At 42.6% G+C, this 22,445-nt stretch overlaps 1 protein-coding gene across 4 annotated transcripts in view; it reads right to left on the bottom strand.

The window, feature by feature from the left end:
- The window catches only part of LOC111961720 (erbin), a 119,245-nt gene that overhangs the window by 25,043 nt on the left and 71,757 nt on the right, over positions 1-22,445 (bottom strand). For all 4 annotated transcript variants that reach the window (XM_023984197.2, XM_023984198.2, XM_023984199.2 and 1 more), the window contains exons 4-13: positions 21,873-21,990; positions 18,018-18,096; positions 16,751-16,840; positions 14,909-14,965; positions 12,624-12,687; positions 12,056-12,130; positions 10,772-10,916; positions 8,090-8,162; positions 4,456-4,585; positions 4,125-4,240 (exon numbers count right to left, since the gene is read on the bottom strand). In XM_023984197.2, coding sequence (XP_023839965.1) covers positions 4,125-4,240; positions 4,456-4,585; positions 8,090-8,162; positions 10,772-10,916; positions 12,056-12,130; positions 12,624-12,687; positions 14,909-14,965; positions 16,751-16,840; positions 18,018-18,096; positions 21,873-21,990 — 947 coding nt within the window. The remainder of the gene's footprint in view (positions 1-4,124; positions 4,241-4,455; positions 4,586-8,089; positions 8,163-10,771; positions 10,917-12,055; positions 12,131-12,623; positions 12,688-14,908; positions 14,966-16,750; positions 16,841-18,017; positions 18,097-21,872; positions 21,991-22,445) is intronic.

The following is a 22,445-nucleotide window of genomic DNA, read 5'->3' as shown; positions in this document are numbered from 1 at the left end:
TCAGGAATGAATTGGGGTTTTGTGAGTGTCTTAAATCAATCCACTTAATCTTCCTGGTCCAAACTTAGGCTTTAATTCCTGTATCATTATGCACCAATGATTAACTTTCACGATCTCAGGGAGTGTGTGTGTAAGTGTGTGAATGTGTGTTCATGCGCAAGGTGGGGGAATGCATTCTGATTCTGACATTGTTTTCCTCTATTGTTGACACACACGGCCCGTGTGTGTGTGTGTGTTTTTAGTGCCTTATATAATCCACTTTGGTGGCGGGCGCAGCAGAGGGAGATTGCTCTGGTGCCAGCGCTGGTTCCAATAAGCTGGATGGACATGTTTTACAAGGCACATGTGGCAACGGTAGCGTGGCTTTGCACAACAAAGGGAGCAGCTGGGAGACTGCTGCCATTTTAACTACTGTATTAAACTAGTCTGTCGACTACTTGAGCGCTCTAATGAAATGCTCTGAGAACACCAGAAATAATTCATCATATTGAATTGACTGATGTTTACGGCGATAAGCAAGAAAAAGAGTTGTGTCGATTAAAGATTGGGTTAGCAGTGTTTCCCCCAGGAATTCTTTCTGGCGCTGTTTTAAAGCAAATTTCCTGCAATTCTACACATTTAGCCATGGTTAATGCAGTGATCTTATTCTATATGTTTTATTCTTCCTTACTGTCTAGTTTTTATTTTGGTGGTTCTTAGTTCTAAATTATGAAAATATATTACTCCATTATCTTTTCGATATACTTTATATCAGGTTTTAGACTTATTTTTTGGATTGGCAGTAACAATTTAGCAGCGGCGTCCAGGACATAACATTTACTTTTTGGTCCACCAGCCACTGTGGCAGGTAGATTTAAAAATTGTTCTATTTTGCTAAAACTATAGATGAGCATGCTAATGTTCCTAAAACAATAACTGTATTACTAGTAATAAGTGATGTGCTACAGTATATTGATTCATTTAATTTTTTGTTTAGTCAAAATATCAAAGATGAGACAGAAATGTTTCACCTGCCCTATAAGGGGGGGGGGGGGGGGTTACCGTGGTAACGCAACTTGAAACAAGTAAATCTCTCCATCAGTTTACTTCTTTTTCTGACTTTATATGGCGGTTGGCAACCAACTTTAAAGTGCATTATCACACCACGTGGAGTGTGGACCTCAGTTCAGCTCAGTATATGCTCCTAATAACCAATAAGGAGATGGGGAGAGGCGGGACGTGCAGCGCATCAAGCGTAAAAAATAGAACCATGTTCTATTTTAGTGCCTGGCTAGCGCAGACGCTCGTTAATGCGCAAAGAGCAGTTTGGATGAAATTATTGAATAACATGACTGTACATTTATTTTGCAACGCTCGCGAAAATACATGCTTGACATGAATGTTTCATGCGTTTATACCTGTCCCCAAATTAATATACAGTGGGGAGAACAAGTATTTGATACACTGCCGATTTTGCAGGTTTTTCCTACTTACAAAGCATGTAGAGGTCTGTAATTTTTATCATAGGTACACTTCAACTGTGAGAGACGGAATTAAAACAAAAATCCAGAAAATCACATTGTATGATTTTTAAGTAATTAATTTGCATTTTATTGCATTGACATAAGTATTTGATACATCAGAAAAGCAGAAACTTAATATTTGGTACAGAAACCTTTGTTTGCAATGACAGAGATCATACGTTTCCTGTAGTTCTTGCCAAGGTTTACACACACTGCAGCAGGGATTTTGGCCCACTCCGCCATACAGACCTTCTCCAGATCCTTCAGGTTTCGGGGCTGTCGCTGGCAATACGGACTTTCAGCTCCCTCCAAAGATTTTCTATTGGGTTCAGGTCTGGAGACTGGCTAGGCCACTCCAGGACCTTGAGATGCTTCTTACGGAGCCACTCCTTAGTTGCCCTGGCTGTGTGTGTTTTGGGTCGTTGTCATGCTGGAAGACCAGCCACGACCCATCTTCAATGCTCTTACTGAGGGAAGGAGGTTGTTGGCCAAGATCTCGCGCATACATGGCCCATCCATCCTCCCCTCAATACGGTGCAGTCGTCCTGTCCCCTTTGCAGAAAAGCATCCCCAAAGAATGATGTTTCCACCTCCATGCTTCACGGTTGGGATGGTGTTCTTGGGTTGTACTCATCCTTTCTTTCCTCCAAACACGGCGAGTGGAGTTTAGACAAAAAGCTCTATTTTTTGTCTCATCAGACCACATTGACCTTTTTCAATTCCTCCTCTGGATCACCCAGATGGTCATTGGAAAACTTCAGACGGGCCTGGACATGCGGCTGGCTTGAGCAGGGGACCTTGCGTGCGCTGCAGGATTTTAATCCATGACGGCGTAGTGTGTTACTAATGGTTTTCTTTGAGACTATGGTTCCAGCTCTCTTCAGGTCATTGACCAGGTCCTGCCATGTAGTTCTGGGCTGATCCCTCACATTCCTCATGATCATTGATGCCCCACGAGGTGAGATCTTGCATGGAGCCCCAGACCGAGGGTGATTGACCGTCATCTTGAACTTTTCCATTTTCTAATAATTGCGCCAACAGTTGTTGCCTTCTCACCAAGCTGCTTGCCTATTGTCCTGTAGCCCATCCCAGCCTTGTGCAGGTCTACAATTTTATCCCTGATGTCCTTACACAGCTCTCTGGTCTTAGCCATTGTGGAGAGGTTGGAGTCTGTTTGATTGAGTGTGTGGACAGGTGCAGTTAATACAGGTAATGAGTGAAGAAGAGGAGGGCTTCTTAAAGAAAAACTAACAGGTCTGTGAGAGCTGGAATTCTTACTGGTTGGTCGGTGATCAAATACTTATGCCATGCAATAAAATGCAAATTAATTACTTAAAAATCATACAATGTGATTTTCTGGATTTTTGTTTTAGATGTGTACCTATGATAAAAATTACAGACCTCTGCATGCTTTGTAAGTAGGAAAACCTGCAAAATCGTCAGTGTATCAAATACTTGTTCTCCCCACCGTAGGTGGTTCAGAGTTATATTATATTTCAACCTGCACGTCTGGTGTGGATGGACAAAGTCATCAACATGTACGCTCTGGCGCACGAGCATGCCCGGTCTAGTCAGCATGTAGTAGAAGCGATGTCTCCTCTTTCCTAGCAGTTGAAACTCAAACATTGAAAAACAACCTAGCTTGTGAACAAAACAATGTAAATAGTCAAGAAACACAAGGACAAAGTTCCACTTAAGTAGACTTTCGTTTCAAGTAAATTAGACCAACTTTCATGACTGCGCAGCGCTTCTAAAAATGATCTTTCACTCAGCTATTCACGTGTACACAGCCCCTAGACAGGCAGTGTTGTAGCGCGAGTCAGAATAGACTATATAGGATTTGTAGTTCTTTGACATTGTGAGATTAATTTACCAGCTATGAAACAAAATGGCAGAAATACTTTGAAAGCCGCTACTGCAGCATTTATTTTACTATAAATGTGATCATACTTGACTATTATTATTCACAAATGTGAGTTAAATGTTCGCACTGTGGAGCCCTGACCACCCACCAACTTGGCTGGTAAAATAGACATCTTACCATCTTGCCAAAATCTACCTGCATTTGGCAGGTGGCTGGTGTTAATTTTAGGACTTGGGGGCATCTGCTAAATTAATATAGGGGAAACACTATGTGATGCTGTCAAGTTTGGAGAGAGAGAGAGCAAGAGAAAGAGAGGACGGGCATAGCCTCTCCTGCAGTGTATGTGACTCTTCATTCAACTCTGACAAATCTGTTACCTTATGCTGATAGTACTACAGATTAACTTGCAACCTACAGTATATGGCAATATTTTCAACAATGCCTCTACACATTTGTTACCCCTGTGTTATGGTGATTCATGTTCCCCTGTATTATCTGGGATAAGGGTGTAGCAGGGTGGAGATGGGGGTGACGGGGGTGAGACAGGGGGCAAAACAGGAGTAAAAGGGGGAGAGACAGGGGCAAAATAGGGGAGTGAGACGGATGAGTTGTCCCAAACTAATCATAAGACTGTGCGATGAAGCCAAACTTTGTAAATTAAAGAGGCACCTACAAATCTGGTCTCCTGCCTGTCTGGCTGCTCTTCAGATTGCACAGGGCTGAGACTTGGGGGAGAGAAAGGCGGAGGCTAGACTCACTTGTTGTCGCTGAGATTGATGACCTTGAGCTTGGTCATGTCTCCCATCTCCTCAGGTAGAGACTCCAGCTTGTTGGAGTGCAGGAACAGCACAGTGGCACTCTTCCAGCTGCCCATCTGGGTGATGTGGGGAGGAGAGAGAGAGAGAGAGCGAGACCAGGAGACATCAGCACACAGCTGAGGTTGGACACAATAAATTGCCGTATGCGCACCCACGCACGCACACACACACACGCATTCATGTTTTATAAATAAGCACACATTAGCACAGCGTGCACACAATAACACCAACACCCACTGACACACACACAGTGTTTGACCCCCATGCTCACCTCTGGGGGCAGCTGTGTGAGGAAGTTGTGGTCAGCGGCAAAAGTGCGTATGCTGACACACTGTCCAATGGAGGAGGGCAGAGCCTCGATCTCGTTAAAACTACAGTCCAGCTCATCCAGGGCTGCCAGCCTATAGAGAAAAAAGAGGAGGAAGAAACAGAGGGAAAAGAGGAGGAGGGCTTTTCATTTAGGACAACTAAACAGAGTTTATGTCTCATTGATTCCAGAGGCGTTTTTTCGCAAGGGGCGAGAGAGTTTTATACCACAGTGGGGGAAGATAGAAGTCCTAAAAAGGTATTTTTCCTGCTCAAACTAGCCAACATTCCGAGGAATCTTCTGACTAACTGTCAGGTTCCAATATCGTCTAGGACTGCACATGACCCTTTATGAAGAAAAAAAGAAGGGGAAAAAAGAGTGAAAGATACTCGCTGGAGAATAGAGGTTACTCTACATCTGAGACTCTTCCAGATCTGGTTCTCATTATTCTGTTTGGAGTTTGGCTCAGGAATATGCAAGTCAGCATTCTCTGAACATATCTAGGGTTGCTATTCCAGCATTCATTTAAAAATACATACTGTGCATAAATTATTCACGTGGACCTGAATTTAAGATGGAGTTGAGCCAGAGTTTTCCCTCCTGGAATCCAATGGGAGCTCTGGTGTTAAAATAAGGACAGGTACAATGATACCCAATATCCTCTTAGATGGAGCAACAACAGACAAGATCAGGGCCATATTGACATCTCAGAGAAGGAGTGCTGATCTAGCATCAGTTTAGCCTTTTAGATCATAATGAATACAATTATATGGACAAGGGAATCTGATCCTAGATCGGCACTCCTACTCTGAGATGCTTTGTGAATTCGGGCCCAGGCCTATATTCACATCATAAAAAATTCCAACATTAACTTAAATGGCTGGCCAAGGTCAGTTAGAATAGTTTTTATCAACTGCAGACAGGGCTCTAAAGTGCGACCATTTTGGTCACATATGCTACTAAATATTTTTCTGTGCGCCCTTACATTATACTTTGGGAGCACCGTGCTCCTAGAAAAATAATCACCCAGATAATCATTTTTGTAATGAATAGGCTTTGTACCGTTGTTTTTAAGTGCCCTAAAGATAAAAGTGAGATCAGATTTGTTACTGTCATGGTTGCACCATTACTACAGCGAAAACGGATTGTTTCTAGAATAAAACAGCTAAAAATATACACAATATATACAAACATATGTGGACACCACTTCAAATGAGTAGATTCGGCTGTTTCAGCCACACCCGTTGCTGACAGGTGTATAAAATTGAGCACACAGCTATGCAATCTCCATAGACAAACATTGGCCTTACTGAAGAGCTCAGTGACTTTCAACGTGGCGCCGTCATAGGATGAGTCTGTTCGTCAAATTTCTGCCCTGCTAGAACTGCCCCGGGCAACTGTAAGTGCTGTTATTGTGAAGTGGAAACGTCTAGGAGCAACAACAGCTCAGCCGTGAAGTGGTAGGCCACACAAGCTCACAGAACGGGACTGCCTTTTGTCCTCGGTTGCAACACTCACTACTGACTTCCAAATTGTCTCTGGAAGCAACGTCAGCACAAGAACTGTTCGTTGGGAGCTTAATGAAATGGATTTCCATGGCAGACCAGCCACACACAAGCTTAAGATCACCATGCGCAATGCCAAGAGTCGGCTGGAGGGATGTAAAGCTCATCGACATTGGGCTCTGGAGCAGTGGAAACGTGTTCTCTGGAGTGATGAATCACGCTTCACCATCTGGCAGTCTGACGGACGAATCTGGGTTTGGCGGATGCGAGGAGAATGCTACCTGCCTGAATGCATAACGGCAATAGTAAAGTTTGGTGGAGGAGGAATAATGGTCTGGGGCTGTTTTTTATGGTTCGGGCTAATGCCCCTTAGTTCCAGTGAAGGGAAATCTTAACACAACAGTATGCAATGACATTCTAGATAATTCTGTGCTTCCAACTTTGTGGCAACAGTTTGGGGAAGGCCCTTTCCTGTTTCAGCATGACAATGCCCCCATGCACAAAGCAAGGTCTTTACAGAAATGGTTTGTCGAGATCAATGTGGAAGAACTTGACTGGCCTGCATAGAGCTCTGACTTCAACCCCATCGAACAACTTTGGTATAAATTGAAACGCTGACTGCGAGCCAGGCCTAATCACCCAACATCAGTGCCCGACCTCACTAATGCTGTTGTGGCTGAATGGAAGCAAGTGCCCGCAGTAATGTTGCAACATCTAGTGGAAAGCCTTCCGAAAAGAGTGAAGGCTGACATAGCAGCAAAGGGGGAACCAACTCCATATTAATGTTCAGAATTTTGGAATGAGATGTTCGACGAGCAGGTGTCCACATACTTTTGGTCATGTAGTGTATATTTCTTTATTTGTGGGAATACTTGGATTTGGGAACCTATTTCCTAAATTAAATACATGTTCAGCTGATTTTACAGTCCTAATTATAGATTTTTTTTACAAAAAACTTTGGGAGCAAAACATTAAAAAAACACTTGCTGGACGGTTTTGGACCGCGGGTCGGCTGTTGCCGATCTATGCTCAATATCAACTGAGTAAAGAGAGGAATCTGAGTCCGCTTCTCAGAAATCAAGACCAGGGACAAACAAGAGCGTAGGTAACCGACGACGATATTGGTCAAAATGTAAAGCAAATGTAATGAAATGCAAGATGATTAAATACATTTAATCAGTATGCTTTACAATCCTGGTTTGGGATAAAACCACAGTTCCCCTTGAAATCACATTCATAATCCTGCCCAGAAGCTTTTCCTAATCTGGGACCAGGAAATATAAATTAACATACAGGGTAATTGGCAATGTTTGGAAACAAAAAACAAAAACAACTAAAATGGACCAGAAAGGAAAAATTATAAAATTATAACTCTATCAAACTTAAAACATAGATAAAGCATAAACCAAGTGGCCATTTTAAAAGAGTCAATCTTGAAATGCTAGTTGGCTACCACACAAAAGATGTTGGTGGATTAAAATGAATTTGTCGCTCCATATGAATGATCACATCTATAGTGAGAGGTCAGAGATCAAGTGTTAACCCCCACCTGTATTGACTGTGTTACCAAGGGCATAATCAATACTCCAATTATGTTGCAAAACATTTCTTAAAAGGAACAAAACAGAACGGGGAGGGACCTACCCACATTTTTCCAATAAACACTTGTTTTAGTGGCAAAACTGTTTGGCTAATGATTACACCCCTGGCAGCAGCAGTCAATCACCAACAGCTGGCCTCCTCACCTGTCATAAATCAATGAGTGTTGGCCAAGCAGAATTAAACAGGGGCTTTAATCTGTCAATACGGTATTCGGAGGTTCCTCAGGTCAGGATTACTATTGTCTCCATTCACAATGGAGGAGCCAGGCTTAGATCACTCACCTATATAATTGGGACTAACGCCTCAATCACAACCATCAATCGTCTCATATCTGGCGCGTTTGTAGAAACAGGTCAATTAATCAAACCTAGCCCTACATTGGTGTACTGTACTGCAGTGTTCTGTGATATGTCTGGATGATCAAGATGATCAATGCAAACCAATCAGGGTGGGTTTAGTTGTTTAAAACCTATGGCTTTAATTGTACTCACCCTCCGACGGAGTCTGGCAGATACATGAGCTGGTTCTCGTCCACTTTTAGGGCGGTTAGTTTCTTCAGGGAGCCTGAGGGGGAAGGAACAGGGAGAAAGAGGGGAGCATGAAAGAGAGAGAGAAGTCAGCGAGAGGGGTGTTAGAGAGAGAGACGGAGGGAAGGAGTGAGATAGAGAATAAGAGAGAGGTAGGAAGACAGAGAGAGAAAGATAAATAGTGCATTAAGCTACAGCACACAGATATTGATTCTGATTCTCAGCTGCATCACCTAAAGAGAAGTATCCTCTACAGTTACGCAACAGATGAATTCATACCACCATCTGGTTTATGTAACTGGTTTATGACCATAGATTGGGGCCGAATAAATTGCAGACGGACTCCAACTGTATGCAATGCTTTATCTTATTTGATGGGGAAAGCAGAGCATGCCCTGTATCTCTTTTTTTCAGAGTGACACCAACATATCATAACAAGAGGCAGTGCTTACACTGCAGTAATTTAGCTGTGCCGCTGCGCCAAGACAAAATCATTGCGCCACGCAAATAAAATATGGAACATAAGAAAATATTTATAATGCAGGGCACTTTGAATTCTATTCAAAGCGCACTCAAGTTACGAGAGCTATAGGGAGGGAATTACCAGAATCGAATACAGGGGTACTCAACTCTTAACCTACGAGGTCCGGAGCCTGCTGGTTTTCTGTTCTACCTGACAATTAATTGCACACACCTGGTTTCCCAGGTCTAAATCAGTCCCTGATTAGAGGGGAACAATGAAAAAATGCAGTGGAACTGGCTTCGAGGTCCAAAGTTGAGTTTGAGGGGAATATAGGCTGCAAAAATAGGCTACATTTATTTAGTAGAATCAAACTTACCAGCCGCACTGGTTTACACTTTATATGGCCTGCGTATGGTCTAATGAACGAAAGCCTAAAGTCTTGTAATAATGAACTGATAATGAACTGAATTATGCACTTTGTGCAGCCTGTGTATCCATCTACTGTGTTGTTGTCCTTCCAAACTGGGGATTTCACTTGTGCAGCACCTGATTCCACGAAGGTGTTGTAGCCTATTCGCTTATCATACACTTTCTTTTTATTTCTCCGGTTAGGCCTACATTAGCCATTTTCGTGTGAGCTAGGCTATCCAGGTAAAGTAAACTTGGCAACAAGTTGTATTCTCACGTGGGGAGGGGGAACATAATCTCTACGTGTGTACAAATTAGAACGTTTTAGCACCACACAAATATGGGACAGTTCCCAACTCCACACACTCTCAATGCGTAGCTGGCTGGTAGCCTTATGTCTGCCTCGCCACTCACAGAATATAATTCACAACACAATGTAACACAATAAACTCCTGTTTTTTTTTTTAGAAGTGGAGGAGAGATTGACTTCATCAATACTTGTTTTTGTAAGAAGTGTTGACAGGCTGAATGCACCAAGGTGTCTGTTTAAACTACTAGCACACAGCTCAGACACCCATTCAAACCCCACAAGACATGCCACCAGAGGTCTCTTCACAGTCCCCAAGTCCAGAACAGACTATGGGAGGTGCACAGTACTTGATAGAGCCTTGGTTACATGGAACTCTATTCCACATCAGACAAAATTATGCCGTGTTGAAGCTGAACACAGTGGCCTCCATCATTGAAACCAAGATTGAACTCTTTGGCCTGAATGTCAAGCGTCATGCCTGGAGGAAACCTGGCACCATCCCTATGTTGAAGCATGGTGGTGGCAGTATCATGCTGTGGGGATGTTTTTTAGCGTCAGGCACTGGGAGACTAGTCAGGATCGAGGGAAAGATGAACGGAGCAAAGTACAGAGATATCCTTGATGAAAACCTGCTCCAGAGCGCTCAGGACCTCAGACTGGGGCGAAGGTTTGTCTTCCGACAGACCCTTAGCACAGTCAAGACAATGCAGGAGGGGCTTCGGGACAAGTCATTGACTGTTCTTGAGTGGCCAATCCAGAGCCAGGACTTGAACCCGATCGCACATCTCTGGAGAGACCTGAAAATAGCTGTGCAGAGACGCTCCCCATCCAACCTGACAGAGCTTGAGTGGATCTGCTGAGAAGAATGGGAGAAACTCCCCAAATACAGGTGTGCCAAGCTTGTAGCGTCATACCCAAGAATACTCGAGGCTGTAATCGCTTCCAACAATGTACTGAGTAAAGGGTCTGAATACTTATGTAAATGTGAATTTTCAGTTTTTATTTGTAATTAATTTGCAAAAATGTCTAAAAACCATCATAGGATTTTGTGTGTAGATTGATGAGAAAAAAAAGTATTTATTCAATTTTAAAATAAAACTGTAGCGTAACAACATTTTGAAAAAGTCATGGGCTCTGCATACTTTCCAAATACACAGTATATTTCTGCCATTCATTCCATAAGGAAATTCTATTACAGACAATATTTCTCTTCACTTCAGAATAACAACCAAGCTGTTCATTAGACACACAATGGCTGGCACGACAGATGCAGTGGCCCTATGTCTGGTCACTGGGCTACGTCAAACAGACTTTATTATGGGGTAAAGAGATGGGCACTTAGTATGTGTATGTTTGTGCATGCATATTTGTGTCAGTCTCTCTGTGTGTGTGTGTCTGTGTGAGTGTCTGTATTTGTGCCAGTCTGTGTGTGTGTGTGTGTGCGCGTGTGTATGTAGCTGCTCACCTATAGATCCGGGCAGCTGTGTGAGTGCATTGTTAGAGAGCAGTAGGTCCTGCAGGCTCTCACAGCCACAAATCTGCTCGTCCACCATCTCCAGGTTGTTCTTGGAGACGTCAAGGTAGGACAGCTGCTTCAGAGCGCCTAGCATCTGGAGATCACACACAGGTATGAATACAAACACACAGGGGCACAGACACGCGCACACACACACAGAATCCTTTATTAAATTACGTTCCATAGAGATAGTAATGTCTTTTGTGTCTTTGTCCTTTCTAGATATTGTTTACTGTTTTTGACAAATCTCTCGAAGGTTCCCTTGAAAGTACAAATGGGGTGAGATTAGCACTAAGCTATATATAGGGCATTGATCTTTACTGAAATGAGAAACGGGGAGGTTTGAGGCTGACGGGGCTAATTAAACTTGGAATTATATCGAGGGGTTAAAACAGTCACAGGAATACCCCTGGCCTGACCAATCTGAACATAGGAACCCGAAAGCCCCCCCCCCCCCCACACACACTTTCACTGAAATGAACAAAAGATAAAAGGAAAGGGAAAGAATGGGTTGGCTGACTTGGCTTCACTATAACAAACACTAGCGCAGTGAAATGCTGTATACAGGTCACCGTTCTTAGGCAGTGTTTATTTAATTAAAAAAAAAAAAAGTTCTGCATTGAGGCCAGGTAGAATTCAGTAATCTTAACAGAGGAATAGCCTATAATTACGGGGTTGGTGGTGGTGCTGTCAAAATGCTAGCGGCGCGCTAATGCTTTAATTATGACCTATTTACCAAACAAGCTCGGCATATCCATGAGAAAGAAAGAGAGGGACAGAGGGGGAAAGAGAGAGACCTTACACAACAGAAGGTGTGTAAACCATAACAAAACACAATCGTTTGAATTATCACTGAATGACATTGAACCAACAGATTAATTGGTCTGTGGCTTCGTCATTCGTGACATGAAACTACCCAGAGTGCAAGAGGCATTATTACAACTTCATAACGTTGCCATAACATTGCCATTGCATTATCGTCATCGTTCACGTCTATAATAATATACTACTATGTTTGCTTGAACAAAGCAATGTTGATCAAAACAGTTTATTTTACCTTAATTTTACCAGGCAGGTTAATTATGAACAAATTCTTATTTATAATGACAGCTCTGGGGAATGACTCATCACCATACTGTAGGTAGGAGAAGACAGGACAGACACTATGAAAGCGGAGGCACTGTACAGGAAGACTTAGCCTACGGGGAGTTGAATGGCAGTTCATCACTTTACCCCTGGTAGGAATGTCAGTCTGTTTCCATCCATCCACAACTCTTTGATTCCAGTGAGCTGCTCCAATACCTCAGGCTGGAAAAAATATAGAGAGAAAGAGAGAGGGAGAGCGAGACAGAGAGCGAGACAGAGAGCGACACAGAGAGCGACACAGAGTGAGACAGCGAGATGGAGAGAGAACGAGACAGAGAGACAGCAAGACAGCAAAAGAGAGACAGCGAGAGAGAGAGACACGCATAGAGAGACGGTAAGGGAGAGAAATGTTAGATCAATTAATTTACAACCATATAGGAATAATTGTGTATATTAGCCCTACAATTAGCCATACAGACACTTTAAAGGGATGCAAATAATTTGTCTGAAGTGACCTCTTCTTGACTCATTTCCCTCCTCCACACAGATCTGAGAGAAGCAGACGGGTTACCCCGTAGGGCCTGTCTCCATATTGCTGTCACCTGTCTTCTATTTCCAGATCAGTGAACGAAGATGGGGAGATGGAGATGAAGACACTGACTTCAGAGTACTGAGGTTCAGCCTTGGGAGGACAGAAAGACAGACAGACACTCACCACTTCAGTGAACTCGTTACTCCCCAAGTCCAATCTCTCCAGCTGGGTGAGCTTGTGCATGCTTCTGCAGAGGGAAAGGGAAAAAGAGAGAGAAAGAGATTGATGTTGAGCAAAGGAGCTGGGAATACAAGGAGTCAACCACAACAGCAGCATTTGTGTGCTCATTCGTGTGTGTGTGTGTGTGTGTATATATAAACAGTGTCCCTGTAGTCTAGTTTCTTAAAAGACTGCTTTATGTGGTATATCACCCATGGCCTGTTATAGCAGTCTCCAGCCCAGGCTTCGCTCTCACACATTTAAGGCCGATTTCGTCACAGCAAAAAGCAGCATAACATTTCACACAGATACTCAGACGGTTATGTTACACCAGGGGGGCATGAAGAATTTAACGACATGGCAAAGACGTTTGTTCAGGGTTGGGATGTGGAATTGGAGACAAGTGGGAGTGGAGTTGCTGGGCGGGAGATAGAATGATGGTCAAAGATTAAGTCTAAAAAATAAAGTCAAAATAAAAAATAATAAAAAGTTTGAATGACACTGAAGGGCAGTGTTTTTACAGCTAATGCTCATTTGCCTGAGGCTGATGCCTTGCAGGTGTAGACCCACAGATATAGGAGAGCCGGATGCTATATGATGATTACAACATGAATTACCATTACATAAAACAAAACATGATAATACATATATGTGTTACTTAGACAAACAACAAAGTCTAAACACAACCTATAATATCAGATGAAGTGTGTTAGGCTAATTATTTAATATGACAGCTACTACTAGGGGAAATAAAAGATAAATAGAAGAAAAGGGCTTGGTTATATTTGGGAACAGATCAGCTAAGTCATTTCTCAGTGGGGATGAACCTGTAGGCGGATTTCCAAATGGCACACTTTTCCCCTTATAGTGCACTACTTCTGACCACGGCCCATAGGGTTCCGGTCAAAAGTACTTCACTATATAGACAAATGGTTGCAATTTGGGACGCAGCCCGAGTCCTCAAGACTCCCAGTCAAACCAAACACTGCTCGGTACTGGGGGTTAACAGTAATGCTCTTCCCCCTGTGGAGGCTGTTTTGTCTTCGCTGCTCCTCAAAACATCACCCTTTAATCCATACCATGTATACCTTTCCGTCTGTACAACCAAACTGTACAACGAGGCGGTTTCACGGCGACCTCTAGGGTTGCCGTCGTAATAAATGTTGGGTTGGATATAAAAACACGGCAGTATTTTTGGACGGTGATAGCACGCTGAGCGTCGGAACATTCCTGCCCTGTGATTGGCAGGCTAGGAGGAGTGCCAGGCTCCGTTTCAAAGCTGCTTTCAGAGACACTGGAGTCGGTACAGAGTGCTCGGTACTGGGGTCTGTACAGAGTGGCAGAGAAATTAGTGAGGAACGCGCGACGGTGCTGTCGCCAAAAAGTGTCTGGGGTAGGATGAGTGTTGTTATGAGGGGGGGGGGGGGGGGGGGGGGGGGGGGGGGGGGGGGGGGGGGGGGGGGGGGGGGGGGGGGGGGTGCGTGTGTGAGGGTGCGTACGGGCAGTTGTGTGTGTTTGCGCTTGCAATTTGTGTGTGTTTGTGTTTATTTACATCCCTGGGATGCTTGCGTCTCTCTGGCATCCATCCTGGCCATTAGGCCTTCTGTTTGTCAGAGCAACAGACCCTAACATGCCTGGCTGCTGTCTCATAGACACACAGAGCATAGAGGACCAGCCAGCTAGGGGACAACAGAAGAAATGGACCTAGATAGGTGGGCGTCAATTAGACACAGAAAGATCAAGAGAAGAGAGACAGAGTGTAAAGAAAGAGAGAGGGGACATGAGACAAAGAGAGCAGAGGGGAATAGCGAAGGGGAAAGAGAGAGACAACGAGAAAGAGCATGACAGAAAGAGATGAGACTCCAAAACCACCTGCAGCACTCAGAATCATAATCAATGGATTCTTTGGGCAGTGAACACACATACACACAGAGGTAGGTAGGTAGTGGAGGCTTTCAAAAGGCGAAACGGAACATGAGCTACAGTCTGAGTACTCTGGATTATAAAACCTGTCACAGCTCGCAACAGAGGTAGCACTCTTATATAACACGGTGGAATTCAATGCCACAGAGAAACACAGTGAGAGAGAAACAAACCGAGAAAGCAAGAGTGCCTAGGGAAGAGAGAGAGACATGGTCGCTCACAAAGAGCCACCTCGTTTGTCTGGGGACTCTGTGAGTGCCTGTGAGGTCTGTAAGGGCTTTGATGTGGGGAAAACAACACGTGAAACAGAGACGGGGACAACTTACTTTGGCAACATCTTTAACTGGTTCTCTCTCAGCTCCAGGATCTGCAGTTTAGTCAACCTGAGGGAGAGGGAGAGAGAGGGAGAGGAAGGGGAGGAGAGAGAGAATGAGAGAAAGAGAGAGACAGAGACAGACAGAAAATATAAGTCAATGACATAACACTCAATGTTGATACTCAGCTTTCAGGGATAGTGTCGTTTTACTGGATGGTTTTGACACAAAACAAAAGGTTTTCCTGGGGCTGGATCACTGGGGTCTGGCCAATGATGAGAGCCCTACAGATATGTTTTTCTAGATTCCACACAACTAGTTTGAAACCCAGCCGTGATTCAGCCATAAAGTGGGGAAATTGAGCCCAAGAAAAAGCTACATAGGGTCAGTAGCATGGTTTGCCAGATGATTTATGTATACGCACTCTACCGTATATAAATACTATGGTTTAAATGAAGTACCATTACCACGAGAGAGAACCATCATATGACAAAAAGTGAGTCTATAGAGACAGGGGAGATGTAATGGAGTGTGTGGGAGTCAGGGCCTAAAGTCAGACCAAATATTCTTTCTGCATTAATTACAGCAAAAAACACAAAACAAAATGGATGAGCATGCTTAGTAATGTTTCCAAAACAAGGAATGCAATACTAGTAAGAAGTAATGTGGTATATTGCTCAATTTAATATTTTGTGACCTGAGTCTAACCAAAATATCACAGATGGGACAAAAATGTTCAGCTGCCCCTTTAAGGTTACCGTGGTAACTGGGCCACTCAAGTCTTCATGTGTGGTTGTGAGAATCTGACTAGTAGAGGCCGATGAGGTCTTGCTCTTCAGCAGTAGTGGAAGCAAACTCAAGCATTGAAAAACAACCTAACTTGTGAACAAAACAATCCAAATATATAGAGAAACACCAGGATAAAGTTTTACATTGGTAGTTAGACAATTTTATGCCTGTGCGTATTGCTTCGAAAAACAAATCTTTCAGCATTCACTCACAGTGCGCACTGTGCCCCAGCCAGGCTGTGTTGCTGCGCAAGGTGGGATGACGGTATGATTCATATTTCTTTGTGCATTACGAGATATGAAACAAAACGGCAGAAATACTTTGAAAACAGCTACTGCAGCATTTATTTAGCTATAAAGCACAACTCGCACATGTGTCTATACTTGACTTTTGACTATTTTAATAAATGCTGGTAACTATAGAGCCCTGAGTGTGACCACCTGCCAACGTGGCTTCTGAATCAGATATACATTCTTACCAGCCAATCTACCTGCATTTAGTGTTTTGTTTTTTGTTTTTTTGGCCCTGGTGGGAGTTGAAGCAATTGGGGGGGAAAATGGTTGTAGCAGTTGATTTTATCTCAAACTTTCACTTCACACTGCATTCACACACTGGTTCCTCTGACTTATAATGTCACACTGCAACGTCACGCACACACGAACACACACTCTCCTGACTTCAGGCTTTTCCCAGTTTAAAGCATTTCCATGTGGAGGTTAAGCTCCCCTACTCTGAAGATGAGATAAGGAAGATGAGATTCATGCCTGACATTCCAACATCACTGTAAGACTTCCTGTCTCGAGGAAATTACCTACAGTACCTCATCATGCTATTGTTACTGACCGAGGAGATATCATTATACCCCATACCCACATTTTCAATACCTGCCTGCTTCCTTGCATGTACAAATAGGCCAAAAAATACAGAGTATTTGTTTTGAGGTTTGCTCTATGAGGGTTTAGGCCTGGGTAATGGTGGTTGTGCAAAATATGTGTATACGAATATTTATTTCTATTCATATTTCATATATATGAATTGTGTTTGATTGATTGTCTGACATCTTACCTGCCAAAGCTGGCTGGTAGGAACTCGAGGAAGGCGTCATTCAGGTAGAGCTGTGTCAGGCTGAGGAGCTGGGTGAAACCCTCTGGGAGCCTGCAGGAGCAACATGGTCAGATTACTAGCCTCATCACTAACATCATCAAGGAGACAGACAAAAAAATCTATACTGAAGCAATAGGTGTTATTAAAGGGCTAACTAACGTAGCAGGCGTAAAATAAATGCCTGAGCGGCGATTCTTTCTGGTCCTGAAGATAAAAAATAAAACTGGTCAGGAGAAGGTTCTCTTCTGCACTTTCGAACCAATCCATAAATGTGGAGGAGTTAAGATGGGGTGTCGCCTTGTTAACGTCCAAAAGCGGAAGTAACGTCACAGGCTCTTTCCATTTCCCATGAAAACCAGTTGCATCGGTTTATTACCTTGCCCGCTGAGGGTGTTAAATGCCCAATGCAGCCGTTTTTATATCAATATCAAATCATTTATGGGGAACATTAAGTACCTTACTGTGATTATTTTAAATGAAAATGGTCAAAAATACACAAAAATAGCTTCTTAGGAGAGAGAAAACTGAAAGTTAGCTGTTATTGGCAGAGAGGTTTGGAACTCTCTTTCTTATTGGTCTATTAATGAATTAATGTCGCCAGGCAGGCCAAAACGGCATCCCACCAAAACAGGCTGAAATTTAAAGTTGTCTTTTCAAACAGTTCTTACACTAAAAGGGCATTATCATAATTTTCAAAATTTCACAGTATTATTCCAACCTCAGTGTGGAAATATATATAAAACACAGGCAAATCATGTTTTTGACCGCACTGGGCCTTTAAGTTTAGCATCGTAAAAAGAGAGGAATTATGGTATCAATTCTAGGCTAAATATGGCACAGGAGCCAAGCAAAATGTACTGCGTGTCTAAGACATTTTTCCCTTTGGGAACAATACCGTTAATCTGATCTTTGTAATGAAAAGAAAGTGAATGTCTGCCAACTCTTTATAGTTCTCAAGCATTATCCTTGTTCGATACATCTTGGTTTGAATATGATCTTTACTCATTGTCAGTGGTATCAACAGCTCAAATTAAAATCCTATTTGGCAAGAGCGATTAGAGAGAAAACATTTACGTAAGATTGCCGCATAGATCCGTGAGAACAATATAAATCACCATTTAGTGAATGGTCTAGCCGTAGGTGTTTAACATACCAAGGCAGAGTCGTACCCTATGCATGTGTAGGTAAATATACAGGTGCGACTTCAAATACCTTGTACCAAACTTACTTGGAGATGGGATTCACACTTGCTTCAACAATAGCCAGGACTTTGCAGTTCTTGATATTTTCTGGAAACTCCTGGATACCTAGAACATAAACCAGATGTACAATTACAGCATGTCAACATATAAGCCGTTTAATTATTTAAACATATATTACCATTCCTGGGGGATATGCCACAAAGCAAGATGAAACATCTTCATATCTCCTAGATCAAAGAGCAATATTGACTCTAAATTGTATAACTTACTTGATCTTTTCCATATCCCACATTCAACCCCAGCTTTCGTATTAAACTGGATGATCTAGGGCTTCTACAGTACCATATATATGAAGGTACGTAATTAGGCCTAATGTTTATCAAAAGGTAGTAGGCTAACATATAAATCTTGTTTTATTATATATTCAAAGACTGTCCCCAATCTTTGTAAAGCAGGATGATTCAATAAGTGGTGGACAGAGGAGCAAAAAGTAAGAAAACAAAAGGATGATGTGACGAGAAAATGACAAATAATATGAAAAGGGGATAATGAGAGCTTGTCCGAGAGCCTTTCTACAGCAGGAGAGCTCTGTGAACATATACAGTGCATTCGGAAAGTATTCAGACCATTTCACCTTTTAAACATTTCGTTACATTACAGCCTTATTCTTAAATGGATTAAATAGTTTTTTCCCCTGATCAATCTACACACCACCCCCCATAATGACAAAGCAAAAACAGGTTTTAGACATATTTGAAAATGTATTATAAATTTAAAAAAACGTAAACATCAAATTTACATAAGTATTCAGACCCTTTACTCAATACTTTGTTGAAGCACCTTTGGCAGCGATTACAGCCTCGAGTCTTCTTGGGTATGATGCTACCAGCTTGGCACAAGCTTGACACTATTTTCAGGTCTCTCCAGAGATGTTTGATCGGGTTCAAGTCAGTAGGTTTCCTCCAGACGTGACGCTTGGCATTCAGGCCAAAGAGTTCAACCTTGGTTTCATCAGACCAGAGAGGCTGTCATGTGCCTGTTACTGAGGAGTGGCTTCCGTCTGGGCGCTCTACCATAAAGGCCTGATTGGTGGAGTGCTGCAGAGATGGTTGTCCTTCTAGTAGGTTCTCCCATTTTCACAGAGGAACTTTCTTAATTCTTAATATTCTTAATGGGATGTTCAAAGTTCCTGATATTTTTTTATAACCCAACCCTGATCTGTACTTCTCCACAACTTTGTCCATGACCTGTCTGGAGAGCTCCTTGGTCTTCTACCTATTTGATGCTTTGATTGGCCAAAATAAACAACAAGCTACACACGTGAAGGCTACCAGATGGCTACCTGTCTTTTTTATGTGCCGCACCGTGCACATCATAAAAACTAAATTGAAAAGATTGTTGTTTTATTAAAATAATAATTTTAAATCTCATAGTATATACTTCTATGTAACAATGTCACATGGATATTTTAATTTACTAACATTTTCAGTTTTAAAATGTGGTTAAAAAAGGCTTAAAATGTATTTTCTTTCAAAAATGAAAACTCACGCAAGTATTCGAATGCTAACGTTCGTTTGGAAATTTTAATTACTGTGCACATCCCTACATTATACTATACATGGACTATGGTGTCATTTGAGATTTGGCCATAGCTGTTGTATGTTAGTGCAAGGACTAGGTATTCTAGCATACAGTATTTATTTTGAAGTCTGACTTGTCCTGTCTTAACTTCCTTATTTTATTACATAGGGGTTTGTCAGCTGTGTGATCTACTATTATGTTTAAATCAAGGTATGGTGAAACAGTACTTTTGTGTGGTATTGGCACTAGATTTTCTCCATCTCAACGTGAGATTGGAGAGTTTGTGTAACCGATGCAGGGACACTTTTTAAATAATTTAATCTAAACTACTTTTTAACGTTTCAGTAATTTCCTTTGACAACAAGATGGAGAGTAAGGTGCAATTAGTTGAATAGACTGAACATCACACTGCAGATAGGTACTTGAAAAGACTTAAAACGAACTTCGAGAATCCAAGTGCAGGGCTTTTCCACTTCATGCTGGCATGAATTGTCTACTCTCTTTGTCTGGCACGTGAGACTAGGCCAGAGACGGTGGAACAGTCTTGAACTATTACTGAACCATTAATCTCTGACAATCTGACAGTTTGCAGACGACACTACAGTGGTAGGCTTGATTACCAACAACAACGAGACAGCCTACAGGGAGGAGGTGAGGGCCCTCGGAGTGTGGTGTCAGGAAAATAACCTCTCACTCAATGTCAGCAAAACAAAAGAGATGATCGTGGACTTCAGGAAACAGCAAAGGGAGCACCCCCCTATCCACATTGACAGGACAGCAGTGGAGAGTGTTAAGTTCCTCAGTGTTCATATAACCGACAAACTGAAATGGTCCACGCACACAGACAGTGTGGTGAAGAAGGCGCCCTTGTCAGGGCAAACAAATTATTTCAAAAGTTTAAAAAGGAGCAACAGCGCCTCTTCAACCTCAGGAGGCTGAAAAAAATTGGCTTGTAACCGAAAACCCTCACTAACTTTTACAGGTGCACAATTGAGAGCATCCTGTTGGACTGTATCACCGCCTGGTACGGCAACTGCACCGCCCACAACCGGAAGGTTCTCCAGACAGTGGTGCAGTCTGCACCACGCATCACCAGGGGCAAACTACTTGCCCTCCAGGACACCTACAACATCATCAAGGACAATAACCACCCGAGCCACTACCCATCCAGAAGGCGAGGCCAGTACAGGTGCAGCAGAGCTGGGACAGAGAGATTGAAAAACAGCTTCTATCTCAAGGCCATCAGATTGTTAAACAGCCACCACTAGCACAGAGAGGCGGCTGCCTACCTACAGACTTGATATCATTGGCCACTTTAATAAATGGAACACTAGTCACTTTAATAATGCCACTTTAAGAATGTTTACATATCTCACGTTACTCATCTCATATGTATATACTGTATCCTTCACTATCTATTCTTTACTCTCTATTGCATCTTAGCCGCTCTGTCACTGATCATCCATATATTTTATACTTATATATTCTCATCCCATTCCTTTACTAGACTGTGTGTATTAGGTTTTGTTGTGGAATTGTTAGATATTAGGTTTTGTTGTAGAATTGTTAGAAATGACCTGTTAGATACTGCTGCACTGTCGGATCTAGATGCATAAGCATTTCGTACACTCGCAATAACATCTGCTAACCATGTGTATGTGACCAATAAAATTTGATTTGATTCTATGTTTGCCCTGACAAGGCATTGTCAACTTTAACATTTTTTTCTTTAAGTAAGATGGCTCTTCAGTCAAACTCCACTTTGGAGAGCCCTAAAGTAAATGGTGAAGATGAGACAGTAGTTATTCTGAGCATAAATACTATCTTCTAAAGGGAAAAGGGGTAGACTGCAACTCTTAAAAGTGCACAACAAAACCATTCTGGTCATACTGAGAGAGTGGTATTGAGAGAGTGGTCATTCTGGTCATACTCTTGTATTGAGAGAGTGGTCATTCTGGTCATACTCTTGTATTGAGACAGTGGTCATTCTGGTCATACTCTTGTATTGAGAGTGGTCATTCTTCTACACCTGCATTGCTTGCTGTTTGGGGTTTTAGGCTGGGTTTCTGTACAGCACTTCGAGATATTAGCTGATGTACGAAGGGCTATATAAAATAAACTTGATTTGATTTGATTCTGGTCATACTCTTGTATTGAGAGAGTGGTCATTCTGGTCATACTCCTGTATTGAGAGAGTGGTCATTCTGGTCATACTCTTGTATTGAGAGAGTGGTCATTTTGGTCATACTCTTGTATTGAGAGAGTGGTCATTGTAGTCATTCTGTGGTCATTTTGCTTACTGTTCTTGCTGACGTCCAGCTCCTTGAGATTGATGAGGTTGGCGATGGCCGCGGGCAGCACTGTGAGGTCGTTGTCTGGCATGCTCAGCCGGTGGAGCATCTGGCAGTTGAACAGTTGCTATGATGGGAGGGAGACAGAGAGAAATTGAGAGAAGGGGGAGAGAGAGAGAGTGATAGAAAGAGAATAAGACAAGTTGATTTCACAGTATGACTCAGGCAGGAGTCCGGTTTGTAAAGAAAGCTACAGTTCATTCACAGCAAATGCTGACTCAGTCACAAACACTCAGAGAATAATAGACTGACTAAGTGTGGAGGGAACGGGGAAAGCACAGGGCTGCATTGTGGATTGGCTCTGTTCAATCGGCAGATACTCTCACCTTCCATAAACACTAGTGACGCACCGATATGACCTTTTTTGCCGATACCGATATCCAATATTTTCCTTGCAAAAAAAAAACGATACCGACAACCGATATACATTTTTTTTTGCGGCCTGTTAAGCATTCTAGTACAGTTAAATAGCTAACACACACACATGGACGTAGCGGCTTAAGGCACTGCATCTCAGTGCAA

This window comes from Salvelinus sp. IW2-2015, linkage group LG4q.1:29 (genome assembly GCF_002910315.2).
Source record: "Salvelinus sp. IW2-2015 linkage group LG4q.1:29, ASM291031v2, whole genome shotgun sequence".
In the NCBI taxonomy this organism is placed as follows: domain Eukaryota; kingdom Metazoa; phylum Chordata; class Actinopteri; order Salmoniformes; family Salmonidae; genus Salvelinus; species Salvelinus sp. IW2-2015.
This window is presented reverse-complemented; position numbering and strand designations above follow the sequence as displayed.